The sequence below is a fragment of the Oncorhynchus kisutch genome, linkage group LG12 (genome assembly GCF_002021735.2).
Source record: "Oncorhynchus kisutch isolate 150728-3 linkage group LG12, Okis_V2, whole genome shotgun sequence".
NCBI lineage: Eukaryota > Metazoa > Chordata > Actinopteri > Salmoniformes > Salmonidae > Oncorhynchus > Oncorhynchus kisutch.
Window position 1 is genome coordinate 35,587,219 of NC_034185.2, and position 21,252 is coordinate 35,608,470.

Genomic DNA, 21,252 nt, shown 5'->3' on the forward strand with positions numbered 1-21,252 from the left:
GGTTCGGAGGAATTATCTTGTGTCGACTCACAGATCTGGGGAAGGGTACCAAAAAATGTAGTTACCATTGAGCATTCTCAAGAACACAGTGTCCTCCATCATTCTTCTTTTTACCCCCTTTTCTCCCCAATTTCATGGTATCCAATTGTTAGTAGTTACTATCTTCTCTCATCACTACAACTCCTGTACATGCTCGGGAGAGACGAAGGTCGAAAGCCATGCGTCCTCCGAAATACAACCCAACCAAGCCGCACTGCTTCTTAACACAGCGCACATCCAACCCGGAAGCCAGCCGCACCAATGTGTCGGAGGAAACACCTGGCGACCTGGTTAGCGTGCACTGCGCCCGGCCCGCCACAGGAGTTGCTAGTGCGCGATGAGACAAGGATATCAACTACCGGCCAAGCCCTCCCTAACCCGGACGACGCTAGGCCAATTGTGCGTCACCCCACAGACCTCCCGGCCGCGGCCGGCTGCGACAGAGCGCGAACCCAGAGTCTCTGGTTGCTAGCTAGGGCTGCGATGCAATGCCTGAGACCACTGCGCCACCCAGGAGGCCCCTCTCCATCATTCTTAAATAGAAAAAGTTTGGAACAACAAAGACTTTTCCTAGAGCTGGCCGCCCGGCCAGTTTTTCTAGGAAAAACTGAGCAATCGGGGGAGAAGGGCCTTGGTCAGGGAGGTGACCAAGAACCCAATGTTCAATCTGACAGAGCTCCAGAGTTCCTTCGGGATAATCTTCCAGAAGGACAATCATCTCTGCAGTACTCCACCAATAAGGCCTTTACGGTAGAGTGGCCAGACGGAACCCACTCCTCAGTAATGGGCACATGACAGCCCGCTTGGAGTTTGCTGAAAGGCACCTAAAGACTCTCAGACCATGAGAAACAAGATGCTCGGGTCTGATGAAACAAAGATTGAACTCTTTGGCATGAATGCCAAGCATCACGTCTGGAGGAAACCTGGCACCATCCCTACGGTGAAGCATGGTGGTGGCAGCATCATGCTGTGGTGAAGTATATCAACGGCAGGGATTGTGAGACTTGAAGGATTGAGGGAAAGATGAACAAAGGAAAGTACAGAGAGATCCTTGAAGGTTCACCTTCCAACAGGACACCGCCAAGACAACACAGAAATGGCTTTGGGACAAGTCTTTTGAATGTCGTTGAGTGGGCCAGCCAGAGCCCGGACTTCTTATCTTATCGAATATCTCAGGAGAGACCTGAAAATAGCTGTGCAGCGACGCTCCACATCAACCTGACAGAGCTTGAGAGGATCTGCAGAGAAGAATAGGAGAAACTCCCCAAATACAAGTGCGCTGAGCTTGTAGCATCATACCCAAGAAGATTTGAGGCTGTACTCGCTGCCAAAGGTGCTTCAACAAAGTACTGAGTAAAGGGTCTGAATAATTATGTAAATGTGATATATGTAAAAAAAAAAAATAATAATATAAAAAAAATTGTTTAAAAAAAAATCTAAAAACCTGTTTTTGTTTTGTCATTATGGGGTATTGTGTGTAGATTGATGAGGGAAAAAACAATTACATCAATTTTAGAATAAGGATGTAACGTAACAAAATGTGGAAAAAGCCACTAGCTTAAGTTGAAAACAAACATGCTAGCAGTTCATTGGGTTGGCGCCCCCCCTTGGGTTGTGCCGTGGCGGAGATCTTTGTGGGCTATACTCGGCCTTGTCTCAGGATGGTAAGTTGGTGGTTGAAGATATCCCTCTAGTGGTGTGGGGGCTGTGCTTTGGCAAAGTGGGTGGGATTATATCCTTCCTGTTTGGCCCTGTCCGGGGGTGTCCTCGGATGGAGCCACAGTGTCTCCTGACCCCTCCTGTCTCAGCCTCCAGTATTTATGCTGCAGTAGTTTATGTGTCGGGGGACTAGGGTCAGTTTGTTATATATGGAGTACTTCTCCTGTCCTATCCGGTGTCCTGTGTGAATTTAAGTATGCTCTCTCTAATTCTCTCTTCCTCTATTTCTTTCTCTCTCTCGAAGGACCTGAGCCCTAGGACCATGCCTCAGGACTACCTGACATGATGACTCCTTGCTGTCCCCAGTCCACCTGGCCGTGCTGCTGCTCCAGTTTCAACTGTTCTGCCTGTGATTATTATTATTTGACCATGCTGGTCATTTATGAACATTTGAACATCTTGGCCATGTTCTGTTACAATCTCCACCCGGCACAGCCAGAAGACATAGCCTGGTTTCTCTCTAGGTCTCTTCCTAGGTTTTGGCCTTTCTAGGGAGTTTTTCCTAGCCACCGTGCTTCTACACCTGCATTGCTTGCTGTTTGGGGTTTTAGGCTGGGTTTCTGTACAGCACTTTGAGATATCAGACGATGTACGAAGGGCTATATAAATACATTTGATTTGATTTGATTCATTGTGCTCACAATGACACATCTCAATCTTTACAGCCGATCGATTTCTGAGTTCGGTCTGGAAAACTATTACTGGAAATCATTGGTACGCAGCTGCGCATGCAAACAGGGACAACAGAGAGGATCAAAATAGAATCTACCACCACAGAGGCAAAAAAACAACAACACCAAAGCTATGCCTTCAGCATGCACTGATATATTGATTCTGATATTTTGCTCACCCAAAAAAAAGGTTTACTTGATTCCTACAAAAGGATTGCCACTATAAATACAGTTGAAATGAAAAAGGAGTGATTTGAAAAGATAGATTGAATGTAGTTTTAACTTAGCCTATTTGAGCACACTGGGACTCCAGAGAGTTGACAATAGAAGTAGAGATACTTCAGTATTTAGCACTGTGACAGAAATGGCATCTGGACAGTTGTCTCAGGTGGATGGTTTGTGAACCATTCAAAAGCATTATGTCATGGCCGACTGCCCCTATCCCCCGTTCTCTCACCCCTCCTCCCCCCGTTCTCACGTTCACTGAACATACACTCCCCTACATATTTAGTTGAACAGTGAGGCTGAAATGTGTACATTTGGCTCTATACTTCAGCATTTCATGAGGCGACAGAAGAGAATGTCACCTTTTATTTTAGGTTTCATACCTATAGTGTGGTCCAAAATTATTGGATCCCTTGATGAAGATGAGCAAAAAAGACTGTATGAAATAAATAACACAAATACTGTGGTCTATTGTCTGCTCAAAATGTTTATTTTTTACAATTATATTATTTTATACTATTACAATTGCTCAGAGAAAGAGATGTCGTTTAACAAGTTAAAAATATATATATATATATTGGATCCCCTCTTATCAATACACCAAGCACCTTCCCCTTGTGAGGATAACGACACTGAGCCTTTTTCTAAAATGTTTTATGAGATCATATGACACGTGGGAGGGATCTTATATCGTTCCCACTGGGCACAGACAGAATTCAACGTCTATTCCACGTTGGTTCAACGTTGATTCAACCAGTCTGTGCCCAGTGAGCTATCCCATATAAAATATTTCCTGATCCTTGATATCTTTTGTCTGCTTTTATGGACGGCCCTCTTCAATTCAAACCACAGGTTTTCAATGGGGTTCACGTCCGGAGACTGAGATGTCCATTGCAATATGTTGATTTTGAGGTCAATTAACCATTTCTTTGAGGATTTTGATGTGTGATTGGGGCTATTGTCTTGCTGGAAGATTCACTTGCAGCCAAGTTTTAGACCCCTGGCAGAGGCAAGCAGATTTTTTACTAAAATGGCCTTATGCTGTTCATGAAGCTGTTGACCTTAACTAGGGTTTCAGGACCAATGGAAGAAAAATGGCCAAATAACATCAAAGAACCAGCACCATATTTTACAGTAGGGATGAGATATTTTCTGCATATGCATTGTTCCTTCGAAGGCCAAACCCACCGCTGTTGTGAGTGGCCAAAGACCGCTATTTTCGTATCATATGATAATAATTATGCGTAATCATGAAGAAATCGTGAATGATGATGAGTGATAAAGTTACAGACGAACAAAGATCGTACCCTCCAAAAAATGCTAACCTCCCTTGTTATTGGTAATGGTGAAAGGTCTGAATGTTTTGGGGGCATGATCTTTGTGCATCTGTAACATTAATGTGGAAGTGTTCAAAAAACATATATTATTAATTATAATAAAAGTGACTCCAAAATGACACAATACATTATTTACCATTAATTTCTATTTGGGCACAACATAATCAAAACACAACCAAAACGAAAAACAAATGCATCCAACAAGTTTGTTTTGTCACAAGCTAGATGTAGTCATTTTGTGCTAGGAATATGGGACCAAATTATAAACTTTTTATAAACAGACATTTCCTCAGCAATGCCAAGCCATGAGGTTGAAGCGATTGTCTGTAGACCTCAGAGACAGGGTTGTGTTGAGGCACAGATCTGGGGGCAGGGCACTAAAACATTTCTGCAGTGTTGAAGAACACAGTGGCCTCCATCATTCTTAAATGGAAGAAGTTTGGAACCACCTAGATTCTTCTTAGAGCTGGTCGGCCAGCCAAATTGTGCAATCAGGAGAGAAAGGCCTTGGTTCAGAGAGGTGACCAAGAACCCTATGGTCACTCTGACAGAGCTCCAGAGTTCCTCTGTGGAGATGGGAGAACCTTCCAGAAGGACAACCATCCCTGCAGCACTCCATCAATCAGGCCTTTAAGGTATAGTGGACAGACGGAAGCCACTCCTCAGTAAAAGGCACATGACAGCCTGCTATGAGTTTGCCAAAAGGCACCTAAAGACTCTCAGACCACGGGAACAAGATTTGCTGGTCTAATGAAACCATGATTTAACTCTTTGGCCTGAATTCCAAGCGTCACATCTAGAGGAAACCTGGCACCATCCCTACGGTGAAGCATGGTGGTGGCAACATCATGCTGTGGGGATGTTTTTCAGAAGCAGGAACTGGGAGACTAGTCAGGATCAAGGAAAAAATGAACGGAGCAAAGTACAAAGAGATCCTTGATGCAAACCTGCTTCAGAGCACTCAGGACCTCAGACTGGGGCGAAGGTTCACCTTCCAACAGGACAACAACCCTAAGCACACAGCCAAGAAAACACAGGAGTGGCTTCGAGACAAGTCTCTGAATGTCCTTGAGGGAACCAGCCCGGACTTGAACCCAATCAAACATCCCTGGAGAAACCTGAAAATAGCTGTGCAGCAACGCTCCCCATCCAACCTGACAGAGCCTGAGAGGATCTGCAGAAAAGAATGGGAGAAACTCCCCAAATACAGATGTGCAAAACTTGTAGCGTCATACCCAAGAGGACTCGAGACTGTAATCGCTGCCAAAGGTGCTTCAACAAAGTACTGAGTAAAGGGTCTGAATACTTATGGAAATGTTTTATTTCAGTTTTTTTTTTACATCTAAATTAGCAAACATTTGTAGAAAACAGTTTTTGCTTTGTCATTATGGGGTATTGTGTGTAGATTGATGAAGGGAAAAACAATGTAATTAATTTTAGAAAAAGGCTGTAACCAAACAAAATATGGAGAAAGTCAAGGGGTTTGTGTCACGGCTCTCGTCGTAATGAGGACCGGACCGAAGCGCAGCGTGGTACTTGTTCATGATTTTATTTGATCACAAAACACTCGAACAAATTAAACAAGAGGGAAAACCGCAACAGTTCTGTAAGGTGCATAAACTATACAGAAAACAACTACCCACAAAACACAGGTGGGAAAAAGGCTGCCTAAGTATGATTCCCAATCAGAGACAACGATAGACAGCTGTCCCTGATTGAGAACCATACAAAACATAGAAATAAAGAAACTAGAATGCCCACCCTAGTCACACCCTGGCCTAACCAAAATAGAGATTAAAAGCCTCTGTCACGCCCTGGCCATAGAGTCTGAATACTTTCTGAAAGCACTGTATGTACGCAAAAGGTGACATTGTACTTTCTCCTCATATAAAACATTCTATCTAAAATCCAAAATGGAAGAGTGTAGAGCAAAATTAAATGTTTTTGCTTATCTGTCCAAATAAATATGTAAGGGGAGGGTATGTAAGTCACATGGAACACACACACACACACACACACACACGTGAGCGCTCCCACGCATTTGCACAAACACACCGTTCCTTTTCACAGGAACAGTCTGTCCAGCTAACGTGACATCATCCATTTAATCACTATCTGAGCTTTTGGATTGAAATAAAAGCTTAACATTGATATCCTGTTGCCTGGGAACAAAATAGAATGCCACAATAAAAGGTTAACATGTCAGCAGCCATCAGCCTTTAGAACCTCTGTGGAACGCCACTCTGTAGTATGTATGGTACATAATGTTCACCCACAGTGCACTCAATGTATTCATTGTGTATTACAGTAAAATGTTTGTCCAAAGTGTCAGAGTACAAAACCCTCTCAGCCAGGCACACAGAACCCCAATTGGGGCTAAGAGGGTGTACATGTAGGCCGCCTGCATGTACAGTCGAAGTCGGAGGTTTATATCCACTTAGGTTGGAGTCAATAAAACTTGTTTTTCAACCACTCCACAAATGTCTTGTTAACAAACTATAGTTTTGTCAAGTCGGTTTGGACATCTACTTTATGCATGACACAAGTCATTTTTTCCAACAATTGTTTACAGACAGATTATTTCACATATAATTCACTGTATCACAATTCCAATGGGTCAGAAGTTTACATACACTAAGTTGACTGTGCCTTTAAACAGCTTGGAAAATTCCAGAAAATTATATCATGGCTTTAGAAGCTTCTGATAGGCTAATTGACATCATTTGAGTCAAATGTAGGTGTACCTGTGGATGTATTTCAAGGCCTACCTTCAAACTCAGTGCCTCTGCTTGACATCATGGGAAAATCAAAAGACATCAGCCAAAACGTGTTCTGTCTCCTAGAGATTAACGTAATTTGGTGCGAAAAGTGCAATTCAATCCCAGATCAACAGCAAAAGACATTGTGAAGATGCTGGAGGAAACAGGTATAAAAGTATCTATATTCACAGTAATACGAGTCCTATATCGTCATAACCTGAAAGGCCGCTCAGCAAGGAAGAAGCCACTGCTCAAAAACCGCCATAAAAAAGCCAGACCTCGGTTTGCAACTGCACATGGGGACCAAGATTGTACTTTTTGGAGAAATATCCTCTATTCTGATGAAACAAAAATATAACTTTTTGGCCATAATGACCATTGTTATGTTTGGAGTAAAAATGGGGAGGCTTGCAAGCCAAAGAACACCATCCCAACCGTGAAGCACGGGGGTGGCAGCATCATGTTGTGGGGGTGCTTTGCTGCAGGAGGGACTGGTGCACTTCACAAAACAGATGGCATCACGAGGAAGGACAACAAAGTCAAGGTATTGGAGTGGCCATCACAAAGCCCTGACCTCAATCCTATAGAAAATTTGTGGGCAGAACTGAAAAAGCGTGTGCGAGCAAGGAGGCCTACACACCCGACTCAGATACACCAGCTCTGTCAAGAGGAATGGGCCAAAATTCACCCAACTTATTGTGGGAAGCTTGAGGAAGGCTACCCGAAACGTTAAACAATTTAAAGGTAATGCTACCAAATACTAATTGAGTGTATGTAAACTAACCCACTAACCCACTGGGAATGTGATGAAATAAATAAAAGCTGAAATAAATCATTCTCTCTATTATTATTCTGATATTTCACATTCCTAAATTAAATTAAATGTCAGGAATTGTGAAAAAACTGAGTTTAAATGTATTTGGCTAAGGTGTATGTAAACTTTCCGACTTCAACTGTATATTTTAATCTGTGTTTATGCATAGTAGCGTGTTCTAAAGCCTCAGCTAAAGCTGACTAGGCGTGCATCCCTATTCCCTTTATAGTGCACTACTTTAGACCTGGACCCATAGGGCTCTGGTTAAAAGTAGTGCACTATCTAGGGATAGTTGGCGTTGGTATTTTGAGCCATGCCATTAGAACTCTGTAACATGGCTAATGTAATGGTCTTTCATTATGGGGCATTTCCTGAGAGGACTGACCGGGGTAATGATGTAAGTGACTATATATCCACTAATCAGAAATCTACCCTCCAGTTCACATGACACTGTACACATGGTCAATATTCATACAGCATAGGATACAAAGTGGTCTAAGGGAATAAGACCTTAATGTTCTTATTTCGATTCATTAAATAGAAGAGTAGAAAGATTGAATGTAGTTTTAATGAAATGTTAGCTATCTAATGTACTTAGAATTAAAACATTTATAATTCATGGGTTCTAATTGAATTGATTTCCTTTTTTGAAGACTTTTTCCCCAAGTAATAATATTTAAGGAGATTTTGATCAGTGCTCATTTTCCTGCCCAGATACAAGAGGGAACGAATAACATAACAGATACAGCTGAGGGAACGAATAGGAGAGGAGTATGATATCGCGTACTGTAATGTTCTCGTTACTCATTACAGTACTTTCAGTGAGCTTGCCATAGTATCATGTTGGTTCGATTGCTCTGCCACTGCGATGACATACACTTCTGTTATCCTCACAAACCACCAAAACCTTTGCATCTCTGCTAGTTCTCAAAATGTCTGTAGAGTATTGAGTTATATGGTTTTAGAAAATGTGGACTTGTGGGGAAATTGAAACCATGTAGCACTGTGCTTCTCTTCTCCACTCCTCTACTCAACTATATAGAGACATTGCTGATAAAAATGTTTGTGTCTATGCAGATGTTGGCAAAGTGAAAGTGATAGGCTGCATCCCAAATGGCACCCTTGCTCCCTATATAGTGCACTACCTTTGACCAGAGCCCGATGGGATCTTGTGAAAAGTTGTGCACTTTATAGGTAATAGGGTGCAGTCAGATGAGGGCAGTGACAGTGTTCTGTTGCTACCTTCACATAGAGTTGTTGGAATTCGTCCAGATTGAGTCGTCCACTGGGGCAGTCTTTCAGGAAGCCTTTGTACCACTGTTTCAGCTCGTGCTCGTTAAATTCCGTGCTCTTCACCAGATCCTCCATCACCTCCGGGGTCAGCTTGCTGTTTTTCGCTCCCATTTTGTCTGGAAAAAAATGTCAGAATAATTATTTTTCGAATGTCAGCGGGGGGAAAAAGTGTGGGACGGTCACTGTGTTCTTTTCGAATGTCTGGATGGAAAGAATGACGCTGAACTATTTTTGGAAAGTCTGCAAAGAATGAATTCCAAATATTTTTCTTTACATTCGTTTTCTACCAGACCAGGTTAAATACCTGGGACAGTCTGGACAAACAATGACAGAAATCAGCAGTCATCAATCAGGCCTGCTTTGAACGAGGAAGAATACTCTAGAGCGGCACATTTTATTTTACACACCTACTCCACCTCTGTGGCTAGAAATGGCTGTAATGTGTCCACGACACCTGTAAAACTAAAATATCACCCTAATACATTATGTGATATTTAGGGTTGAACACTATGTGTGGATTTATATACCGTGTCTATATTTAGCTGCACCAGGGACAATAAAACACAGATGATCAATGGACCAAAGAATATTCTTGGATAGCTTCAATGATTCTTATTTTTAACCCAACAGGTTTGATACATTGGTAGAGTTTAGGCCTGCATACACTAGGGAGTAGCCTACCTACTAGTAGCTGGCTACTACATCAAAGCATACTGTATAATGCAAACAACAATGCAATCCATCACTTCTGCTCTGCCTAAGTACCTAAAATCACTCAACAACACACATGCACCAGGTCAGACCACTGGAGATTGGAGCAAATGAGTCTGTATCCAACAGCAATCCCTTGAGATTATTAGTCTGAGTGGACCCGAGTCGCTCGTTTTAATGTGATGCCATAACTGTGACTTGATTCATATTTTTGTTGTGCCTAATTTCCCCATCGGCCCACGATGCTTAGCCTTAGCCCTATCTCCACAGCCTGCAGCTGTTTTCACCAAAGTCCCTGTATCAGCCCAGCTAACATTGCTTCACACACGCACGCACGCACACACACACGCACACACGCACACAGCGCATCACACTGATTCTAATTCAGCCAGATGAGTTAATTAAGCACCATGTACTTAGCATAATTTGCAAATACATTTTAAAGTAAAACATCCGTGTCTCGGCATCAGGGTTGGGCTCAAATTTGAATTGAAGGCAATCACTTCAGGAAGTAATTTGAATGAAAAATTCTGAAATCTTTAACTTTTGAAATAAATAGCTTCTCAGTTTATAGAGAAGTCATTGACAATAAAGGTCTTTTTTTATTATTGAAGTGTAATCTTAGTTTACTTCCTGAATTGACTGCCTTCAATTTGAACATCAGCCCAACCCTGCTCGGCATCACTCTGTTAGCTTGGAAGTGCCCAGATGTAATGGTTGTGTAATTCTTAGCGAGCTAGATTCATGTCAAATTGAAAGTACTCAATATCGCAATTGCATAAAACAATGAGAAATTATAGGATACCATCGGAAAGGCCATATCAGTTAATTAATTTCCTCCTGTAGCAAACAAAGAGCAGCACTTTAAAGGATAAATTCTATTATTTCTGATTGAATTACCACAGATATGACAAAGAGTATTCTCTAGAAGATAACAAATGGCAAATTCTGATTTAATTACATGCAACATTTTAACATTGCCTCTGCTAAGGGGTAAACAACCACATAAAAAGTGATTATTCATCCAACACCAACCAAATAATAATAACACAAGGAATTCAGAACTAAAAAAATATATATATTTCATTTCATGGCTTAGAGGTGAAACCGAATGCATGACAAGCGGGACTCACAATCAAATTGCCATGCCAACAAACAATTAATTTGGGATTGTGAGCTAGCCACAGAACAGAACTGAATAACAATGGCAAGACATCACCAAAAGAATACCTAACCTAGTGCAAGGTAAGGCCTCAGATTGCCTGATAAATGAACTGGATGTCAGCCTCTCTGATCTATGGGGTGAAGTGGATAGATGCTCTCTGTCCTTAGTGATTACCACAGTTCAGAATGGCCTATTCCCCTGAGACATAGAGAGTACTATACACTCCCTATCATCTGCGCCTTAGCTCACACTGCAGGCTAGGGCAAAACGACCCTGATGCCAAGTCAAGTCTCAAATCCTTTCATTGTACTGATTGAGGTAGCTATGGTACAAATACTCTGTCCCATACTCTTTCATTGGACTGAGGAGCCAACAAAGACTCCTTCTTGACACAGAGTATTTCTTGATATCTCAGAATGAGACAGCTGTTGATATACAGGGCCTTCGGAAAGTACTCAGACCCCTTGACTTTTTTCATATTTTGTTACGCTAAAGCTTTATTTGAAAATGTATTGAAACAAATAGAACATCTCATCCATATACACACAATGCCCCAAAATGACAAAGCAAAAGCATGTTTGTAGAAATTTGTGCTAAATTATAAAAAATAAAACAAATATTATTGAGTATTCAGACCCTTTACTCAGTACTTTGTTGAAGCACCTTTGGCAACGATTACAGCATCTTCTTGGGTATGACGCTACAAGCTTGGCACACCTGTATTTGGGGAGTTTCTCCCATTCTTCTCTGCAGATCCCCTCACGCTCTGTCAGGTTGGATGGGGAACGTTGCTGCACAGCTATTTTCATAGACGTTCAATAGGGTTCAAGTCCGGGCTCTGGCTGGGCTACTCAAGGACATTCAAAAGACTTGTCCCGAAGCCATTCCTGTGTTGTCTTTGTTGTGTGCTTAGGGTCGTTGTCCTGTTGGAAGGTGAACCTTCGCCCAAGTCTGAAGTCCTGAGAGCTCTGGAGCAGGTTTGCATCAAAGGTCTCTCTATACTTTGCTCTGTTCATCGCTGTCCCGATCCTGACTAGTCTCCTAGTACCTGGTGCTGAAAAACATCCCCAAAGCATGATGCTGCCACCACCATGATTCCCAGTAGGGATGGTGCCAGGTTTACTCCAGATGTGACGCTTGGCATTCAGAGCAGAGGATCTTCATCAGACCAGAGAATCTCGTTTCTCATGGTCTAAGAGTCCTTTAGCTGCCTTTTGGCAAACTCCGAACAGGCTATCATGTGCCTTTTATTGAGGAATGGCTTCAGCCTGGCCACCCTACCATAAAGACCTGATTGGTGAAGGGCTGCAAAGATGGTTGTCCTTCTGGAAGTTTGGCCCGGTGGCCATCTCTAGGAAGAGTCTTGGTGGTTCCAAACTTCTTCCATTTAAGAATGATGGAGGCCACTGTGTTCTTGGGGACCTTCAATACTGCAGACATTTTTTGGTACCCTTCCCCAGATCTGTGCCTCAACACAATCCTGTCTCGGACAATTCCTTCGACCTCATGGTTGGTTTTTGCTCTGACATGCACTGTCATCTGTGGGACCTTATATAGACAGGTGTGTGCCTTTCCAAATCATGTCCAATCAATTGAATTTACCACAGGTTGAGTCCAATCAAGTTGTAGAAACGTGTCAAGGATGATCAATGGAAACAGGATGCACCCGAGCTCAATTTTGAGTCTCATAGCAAAGGGGTCTGAATACTTATGTAAAGGTATTTCAGTTTTTTATTTTTAAGACATTTGCAAACAATTCTAAAAACCTGTTTTTGCTTTGTCATTACGGGGTATTGTATGTAGATTTCTGAGGACGTTTTTTTATATTCATTCAGTTTTAGAATAAAGCTGTAATGAAAGCGTCAAGGGGTCTGAATACTTTGTGAAGTCACTGTAAAGTGAATGAATTATAAATATATTGCATCTAACGGTGACCCAAGTGACTCTTAGTCTCAACAGACAGGGCTTGAGTGAAGGCGACTGTTAGGCTACATCCAAGGAACATCAACAGGCCCCTTGCCATATTAATGTTACGGACACATTTGCAGTTCTGACAAGCACATACTAATTGCCTTCCTCACAAAACAACTCTATCATGTTATTCTTGGGGATCTTAGAACAACTGAAGATCACACTCCACTTAAACTATTTCCGGAACGTTCATGTCATGGCATGAAATGGAATTAGATTGTGCTCTAATTACAAATCATCAAAGGGAAAATATACCAAAGTGTTGGAGGTAGTTTGGAGAACATTGCTTACGTGACGAGTAGCCGTGGCTATGCTTTAGCTCAGTGGGCTATCAATCTGGCCATGGCACAGGCCTAGTAAAGACCATGATACTGTAACTATCTCCATACCTCTGATATTATTGTTGTTGGCTCCTTAACTAAAGCGCAAGAGGACTGAACACACCCACAAAACATCGTCCACTACCGGGCTACTACCCATCCACTCTGAGAGGTGTGACACTTTAAAAGCTCCCCCATTCACACCCTGCGAGCACAGCAAGTCTGATAATGGTTACTTTCTTTGCAAAGCTCTCAAACACAGCACCGTTGCCAAGAGCCGTAGTCGGCGAACTAGGCTATCCGCTGATATTAAAACTGTACATATTTCCGAAGTACAAGTTCAGTTCAGAGCAACAGCATCAGCTATCCACAGTGAGTGACTAGATGTGACATGCAGGGATGTGGTGCTGCCGCAGCACGGGGGAGCGGCGCTCCCTCACCCTTTTCAATTTGAGAATTACATGGCAGTGGTGGTCGGTGAAGTTTAAGATGAGGGAGGACGATTATTTTTTTGATGAGCACTGCTAGGGCTGTGGCAGTCATGGCATTTTGTCAGCCGGTGATTGTCAGGCAAATAACTGCCAATCTCAAGGTAATTGACCGTTAATTAACATAAACACATTTAGCATCTACTGGCTTCCACGCATAGCCTACAAGCCACCGATGCAGACCTTTTGGAACATCTACATTTTAAAAAGTCTAATAAATTCATGTAATATAGACTACACCATCACAATAAATCAATTTATTTTTTATTTTAGACAAATCTAAAGAAACATGATATGAAGAAAATGTAGTCTACTTCGGAAGAACAGAATAGCATACTCTGAGTTGTCCGTATGTTAGGCCCTGATCTGGCTATATATACCATATCATATGAATGTTGGCTACGCTAGATCATTTAGCAGACAATATTTTCTTAGAATTCCGTGGAATTATTTTATATTCTTTTATAGTATGAAGAATGCAATAGCTGAAATGAAATAGAAAGGATATTTTCTCCAAGTGATTTGAGGGAGTGAGCAAATGTGGCTGTTCTGTGTTGAACGGTTAACAAAGAAACAAGTGCTCCAAAACGCTTAATTTAGACTTATTTATGTAACTTCAGTTGTGATACAAACGTTGGGCTTCATGTTTTGATTTTTAATACATTCGAAGGGCTGAGTGATGCGACTCTAATGAGCTCTAAAGTCGCCTGAAAGGCATGAGCTCTGCTTAGGTTTTTTTGTTGCGCAGGCTGTACACACTTCATCAGTCTTTCATTCACAATTTGACAAGTGCTTGATAATGCCTCGCATTTCCCGGCGGCATCCCCTTTGTGTGGTCCTACAAAAAAAAACATGCCTTTTGCGGCTTTGTGGCCGTTGTGCCCTTGGGCTGAATATAATCATCAATAATTCCCTTCTCTCAGCTGCATGCTCCAAGGCACTTCTCACTCACATGGCACTTGGTCGCCTGATCCAGTCGTTCTCACAGGCTACAGGTGAAGACAGACACATCGGGACGCAACGGCGCTTGTCCTTATCCAATTCTGAGGTGCATATTGAAGATATTGGAAGAACTATCCACATTTACTTTGCGTCAACCAACAAGATGAGTAGGCCTAACGAACAGCAAAAGCACTAGCCTATGTCAATGTACTATCCACCAGAGTACAAATGTTGACCTATTCTATTCTGTGCGAGAAATAAATATTCCAAACATAGTCTGGGACAGTTGTGGGATGCGATAGATCCCAAATTAATACAACCACAAGCATAAAAAAAAGAGTTTTTTAAAGTAATGAGGCTGACACAACAGATTAGAACATTTAGCTTAAAATGTTGATAAACGAACAGGCTGTTTCTTCACGTTATAAGCACAGCAATGCGCACACGGCTGTAGTCTACAAGCACGAATGTTCAATTGGCAAGAAAACACCATTCTCAAACATGACTGCAAATGCGATTATGCATGTATTGCTTTTATTAGAAAGGGTGCATTTTTATGTTGAAAATTATATTCCACAAATTTCAAACTCAAGTGCTGTATGTGTTTGCCAGTTAGGCTCTACACCTTTTGTAATGTGGATTAATGTGCTTCATTTTAAGTTATTCAATTAAGTTATTTGGCCACTTTAGTCGTGATACAAACCTTATCAAACCATATAGGCCTATGGGCTAGGCTACATTAGGTGTGCGGCTATCATTTGAAAAAGTCGCAAAAAAGGCATACTCTGTTTCTTTCCTTAAGCCGGGCATCATTCAGAAGTGATAATGTATCATTCACAAGCGATGCACAAGTGATCAGACACACACATCAGACTATTCCTGATTTAATCTTGTCTTTACGTATGCTAAATATTACACGTAAAACTTGTTTGTATTTAGAATGGACCATTATCATGCACCTGTCTCAAAACAGGAGCAGGGGAAAAAAGGGCGAATTGAGGACGCTATTCCCGCAATGTGCTTAAACTTAGGAAAGATGAGAAATAAATATAGTTGGCCTAGCCTATAGAAAGGTGATGAGAACCTCCTCTTTCTAATAGAGGCCATCACTCTGTTTTCTCACACAATTGCATAGCCTATAGAAATGTTGCTCAACATGAGCTCATGGGCTCTCATGAAGTGTTTGATTTGATTTTTGATTGCATTTACATTGATGGCAGAGTGATTAGAGGGATAATAGAGCCCTGAGTATCAGGCAGTTATCAAGTTTGGTAGGCTACTAATGGCCATCAGCAGCATCAGAACTTGGACAAACCTAATTACCGTGACTAAACGGTCATGTGGAATGTGACTGCCGTTTCTAATAAAATTCATATTTCATTCATGCAGCTCAATGTAACATTGATAGTCTTAGGCTACTACATGATACTCACATTTTCCCGGTACCCATCATGAGGTTGCTACAACCTAGCCTATGAATTAAATTTTACAATGTAGATGCACAGGTCGAGAGAAATTTGAGTATTCAAGGTGGCAGACGGTGACACATTCAATACCGCCTTTTACAATCTTGCCTGCATCTAGCTGATCTAGGGTGTAACCATTAGTACAACAGTTGCAAACGAGTGTTTCTATTGGACAAATTCAGTTATGTTTATCCCCATTTTTCTCCATTTGCTTCGTTTTAAGATTTTTTTTTACAAACACAGTTCACCTTCATAGCAGCCACATACAACCAGTGTGATCCCTTTGATCGTTAGATAATTCCTTCTCTCATCCACGCTCTCTCGTCCTTTCATCTTTCCCTTCGCTTGTGGACTTCAGTGCACAACACATCAGCTGTCTGTGACCAGTCGAAAAAACCTTCCAAAGCCAAACCTTTACATCATAACCGCTACACACAGCCTACATCGTTGTCACATATTTGCTAACGTCAAGTTAACATAGCTACAATAACTAATTTGCTAGTGAACCCACTACAATCATGCAGTACAGTGTATAGTTAAAAAGCAGTTTAGCAGTGGCACTACATTAATAAAACCAAAAGCTTACCTTGACTTGGAAGAATTCCATCATTGCATAACAGTGTGTTTTAATCAATTATTTGGTGAAAGGTGAATATATTTAGTAAAGTTTTATCTAAATAGTTTTCACTATTTTTATTTCTATGAAATTCTCTGAGGAGGATGCTCCTACCCTTCCTCCACTGAGGAGCCTCCGCTGATACACCCAGTCACTACAAAGATACAGATATCGTTCCTAACTCAGTTGCCGGAGAGGAAATAAACTGCTCAGGGATTTCATCATGAGGCCAAAGTAATACTGCAAAAACTATGGTAAAGAAATTAACCTTATTAAGTTCTGAATAAAAATAATTATCTTTGGGGCAAACACAACACATCACTGAGTACCATTCGACATATTTTTAAGCATGGTGGTGGCTGTATCATGTTATTGGTATGCTTGTCATTGGCAAGGACTATGAAGTTTTTTAGGAAGAAGAAACGAAATAGAGCTAAGCACAGGCAAAATCCTAAAGGAAAAACTGTTTCAGTCTGCTTTCCAAAAGACACTGGGAGACAAATTCACCTTTCAGCAGAACAATAACCTAAAACACAAGGCCACATACACACTTGAGTTGCTTACCAAGACGACATTGAAAGTTCATGAGAGGCCTAATTACAGTTTTGACTTAAATTGGCTTGAAGATCTATGGCAAGACATGATAAATGGCTGCCTAGCAATGATCAGCAACAAACTTGACAGAGCATGAAGAATTAAAAAAATAATAATGTGCAAATATTGTACAATCCAGGTGTGCAGCCGAAGACAGAAAACTCTACCAGGGGTTGCTAAAACGGCTTTCCTCAAAACATTTTGTGATGGACTTGGGGCTCATGTACGACGCACTTGAACTCGCTCTCCTGCCCGAGCGCTTATTGCGAATGCAGACAAACTGATCCACCGCATGAACCTCATCGTCACTCCAACGAGGTCTAGGATCCAAATTCACAGCATGTCTGCCTTAAATCACTTGGTTAGGGTGCTGTCCTTTCAGCACCATGATTCGAAGTGCACTCAAATTGCTTAGAATAACCCTCATCAAGATCTGCTGCCGACACCTAATAGTCATACTCATCACTTATTATTATCATTATTACAAATACAAGATTAGCACTTCTCACAGTGGTGCTTGTTTAGTAAAGTTAGATCAAAGCTGAATCAATGTCTTGCAAGATCACATAATGATTCATTTGCATTTTACATAACAGAACCAAATAATAGCATATACTGTAGCATAGTAGGCCTAAAAACACCAAAAACACCTCCTCAGCAGGGCCGACCTATGCTGTTCTGCCGCCCTAGTTGGTTCTGAATGAAAGTTGAAAATAAGTCATTTATAAACCTGTTTGGACCAAATCAAGGCTGGTCCAGACTGGACAAAATCCAAACCAAACATAGAATTCTATGATTGGTTTAAATTTGGACCGGACAAAAAAAATCAATGTCCGTGGACGTTGAAATCAAGGCCTGTCTGGACCGCACCAAATCTGAACCAAACATGACATACAAAGGTTTGGACACACCTACTTATTCAAGTGTGTTTTCTTTATTTGTACTGTTTTCTACATTGTAGAATAATGTAGAAGTCATCAACACTATGAAATAACACATAAAGGCAAAGGGTGGCTACTTTGAAGAATCTTAATCTAAAATATGTTTTGATTTGTTCAACACTTTTTTTGGTTCCTACATTATTCCATATACTGTATGTTATTTAATAGTTTTGATGTCTTCACTATTATTCTACAATGTAGAAAATAGCAACTAAAAAAATCAAGAAAAACCCTTGACTGGTACTGTATATGATTGGTTCAGAGATGGTCCGAACCAGACCAAATACCAATGTCCGTGGATGTGGAAACCAAGGTTCAGTCTGTACTGCACCAAAAAAAAGAAGTCCAAAAGGTGTCGCCGCCAGTCCGTGCTTACAGAGGTGTAGCCTACGGTGTTGCCTGAAATTGAACCTGACTTCGCTCAGGGCCACCAAAAGACTAGAGGCGGCACTGGAGGGAGGAGGAGAGACGTTTCAAACTGAACTTTCCAAACTGGAAGGCAGCTAACAAACATATTAGCCAATGCTTTAACTTCATCGTGACTTGTTCCAGTTTATCAAATCATTCCCTGAAAACATTTTCTGAATCTACTGCTGTAGCATTAGTCATGTTATTACAAAATACCCAGATAGTGCAACTCTGCCACATGAGGTCTGTCTGCAGGTCATTGCAGAGAGAGAGAGAAGCATGTTGACTTATTAAAACCTCTTGTCAGTACACTGAGGCAGTACCGAATTGCATACAGTGTGTTTCTAAGGATCTGGGGCCTATTCGTAAAGAATAGTCACTGGTTGATTCTCTTACAGTATATGAACTAGCAGACCTCTCCTCTGTACATTGGCCAGGCGCATTATGTAACAGCATGTCCCTATTCCATCATTTTCCAATAGGGAATGACCTTGAGTTAAAACCCAGGACAATACCAATAGCCATGTATACATAAATAAATGCTTAGTAGTTGTACTATAGGCCTACATAAAATCACTATCTATGACATGTGTCATATGCACTGCAGGTCTTGCAATCATGACCTCTTAGCACCACCACAAACAAGAGCATGGCTTCAAGAAAATATATCCGTTTCAGATGTTTAAATAACATAATATGATTTAAACACATTGTACAAAAAAAACTGTTTTCATTGGTTGGATTGTTTCTATCGTTATTTCACCACGCATGCTTTGTTTCTAAACTATTATCATCGGCCAAATGGTTCCCTGCGTGCAGCCCAGCAAGCGCATACCGACCTGCCAGTCGCAGGGCAGCATCTCCTAAACACATCAGAACCACAGTGGAGGAAAGCTGAGAGGAAAATGCCATATTACAGCTGCATTGAAAAAAAAGTCATATATTGCATTTGACAAATGAATGAAAACGACAACGCACACACCTCAAACTGGATACTATTGACATGTAGCCTTTTTCTTGTTGGACTCCTGATACTTTTGTTTTTGAAATATCCACCAGTGGACTAAGCTAACCCACTCCCTCCCCATACAGTATCAGGCTATTTGTTTGGGTCACAAAGTGCCCTAACTGACGTAATTGTTTTCTATAGCCTAAATGACAAAATTATGATTTGTAGTCGTACTGATGATCCATTATGATTTAGCATTTTCAGAAGATGGGGCATGCTTCCCCATTGTTAATGCTGCAAACGTCTTTATTTATTTCCAACTTTTTTTAAAGACAACTAACCTAATTGTTAAATACATTATACTGCATACTATGCAGTTGAGTCTAGCAATGAATGGCGCATCTATACAAATCATAATGGAATAGAGGGAGGGTTTCCCTGATGCATTTGACTATTATCCATAATAAAGAAAACATATTTACCTTGAAAGAGTGTGAAGTCAATGCGGCTTTGCGCTCTTCTTCAGAGTGGGTTATGTGCGGACAGAGACGCTATTAGTCAAACGTTTACTTTTCTGTCAACCCCTGTGGTGAGGTTTCCTTGGGAAGAAATGAGCCTAGTCGAAATTCACTGATGCAGTTCCGAGGATGCTACAAGCAAGCAGGACTGTCTACACACACTAATACACTCGCTGAGGATACAATGAAGCGCAGCGTCAGACCGTGTGCATCACGACTCTCTCTTTCCCTCTTTGTTTCTATCTCTCTTTGTTTCTCTCTTTGTTTCTCTCTCTCTCTCTCTCTCTCTCTCTCTCTCTCTGTCTGTCCCCCTCACACAGAGTGGTTGATAATTGCAGAAGACTACTGTTTTGGTGGGGTGCTTTTTGAGTTTGCGCAAGATGAGGAAAGAAACAAGCCTTCTGCTGCACCTATGTTATGCAGAACTATGAAGTAGAATGAGCAGGTGGATTTTGATGTGGATTAAATGTAGTCTTACAAGGGTCATTGTCAACAGATATAGGCTATGCTGTGAATATAAAATGCCTACGGCATGCAATCAATCTGCTAACATATAGTGATTATATATCTGCCAGCAATTGCTATCCAACCAGTCCTACTTTCTACAGAAATAACAGCAATTGATTGGAAAGGGAAAGGGGGATACCTAGTCAGTTGTACAACTGAATGCCTTCAACTGAAATGTGTCTTCTGCATTTAACCCAACCCCTCTGAATCAGAGAGGTGCGGGGAGCTGCCTCAATCGACGTCCACGTGGGGAACAGTGGGTTAACTGCCTTGCACCAGGGGCAGAACGACAGATTTTTACCTTGGAACAAGTGATAATGTAACTAAGCATTTCTTTATGCTTTTCTTTTTTAAAGGCTACCAACATTTGGGCTGCTTATCTATCCTGTTCTCATGGCATATCTGGTGTAACCAAGGACCTAGTTTCACTCTCCCATGCTTGTTTCACGCCAAACAGCTGGTGGCAGCAGTATCAGCACCACACAGAGAGTGTTCAGTAACAATTTGTAGGCCAATTTGACGGAGCTAGCTGAAGGTAGCTTGCTAGGCTAGCTAGTACTTTCTCAAAGTTGTCTGAGAAGCCAAGTGACCTTGCTAGAGAATCTGTCTAAAACGGCTCATGAATTTGGCACCATCCCAGTGAACAACAAACATTCCCACAATGTTTGAGAACACCTCCCTTAAGAGGTTTAATAGGAATGTTCCCGTGATGTGCAAGACATTTTTCCCAGAGGCCATTTCCTCAATGTCAAATAGAACGTACCCAAAACATGGTAACCATGTTCTCAGAACTAACGGT

The 21,252-nt window shown here is 41.4% G+C and overlaps 1 protein-coding gene across 1 annotated transcript in view; it reads right to left on the minus strand.

The window, feature by feature from the left end:
* The window catches only part of vsnl1a (visinin-like 1a), a 55,135-nt gene extending 34,517 nt beyond the window's left edge, over positions 1 to 20,618 (minus strand). The window contains exons 1-2 of the mRNA XM_020496838.2: positions 19,911 to 20,618; positions 8,807 to 8,973 (exon numbers count right to left, since the gene is read on the minus strand). Of these exons, the coding sequence (XP_020352427.1) occupies positions 8,807 to 8,968 (162 nt within the window). The 5' untranslated portion in view covers positions 8,969 to 8,973; positions 19,911 to 20,618. The remainder of the gene's footprint in view (positions 1 to 8,806; positions 8,974 to 19,910) is intronic.
* Positions 20,619 to 21,252: the final 634 nt, after the last annotated feature.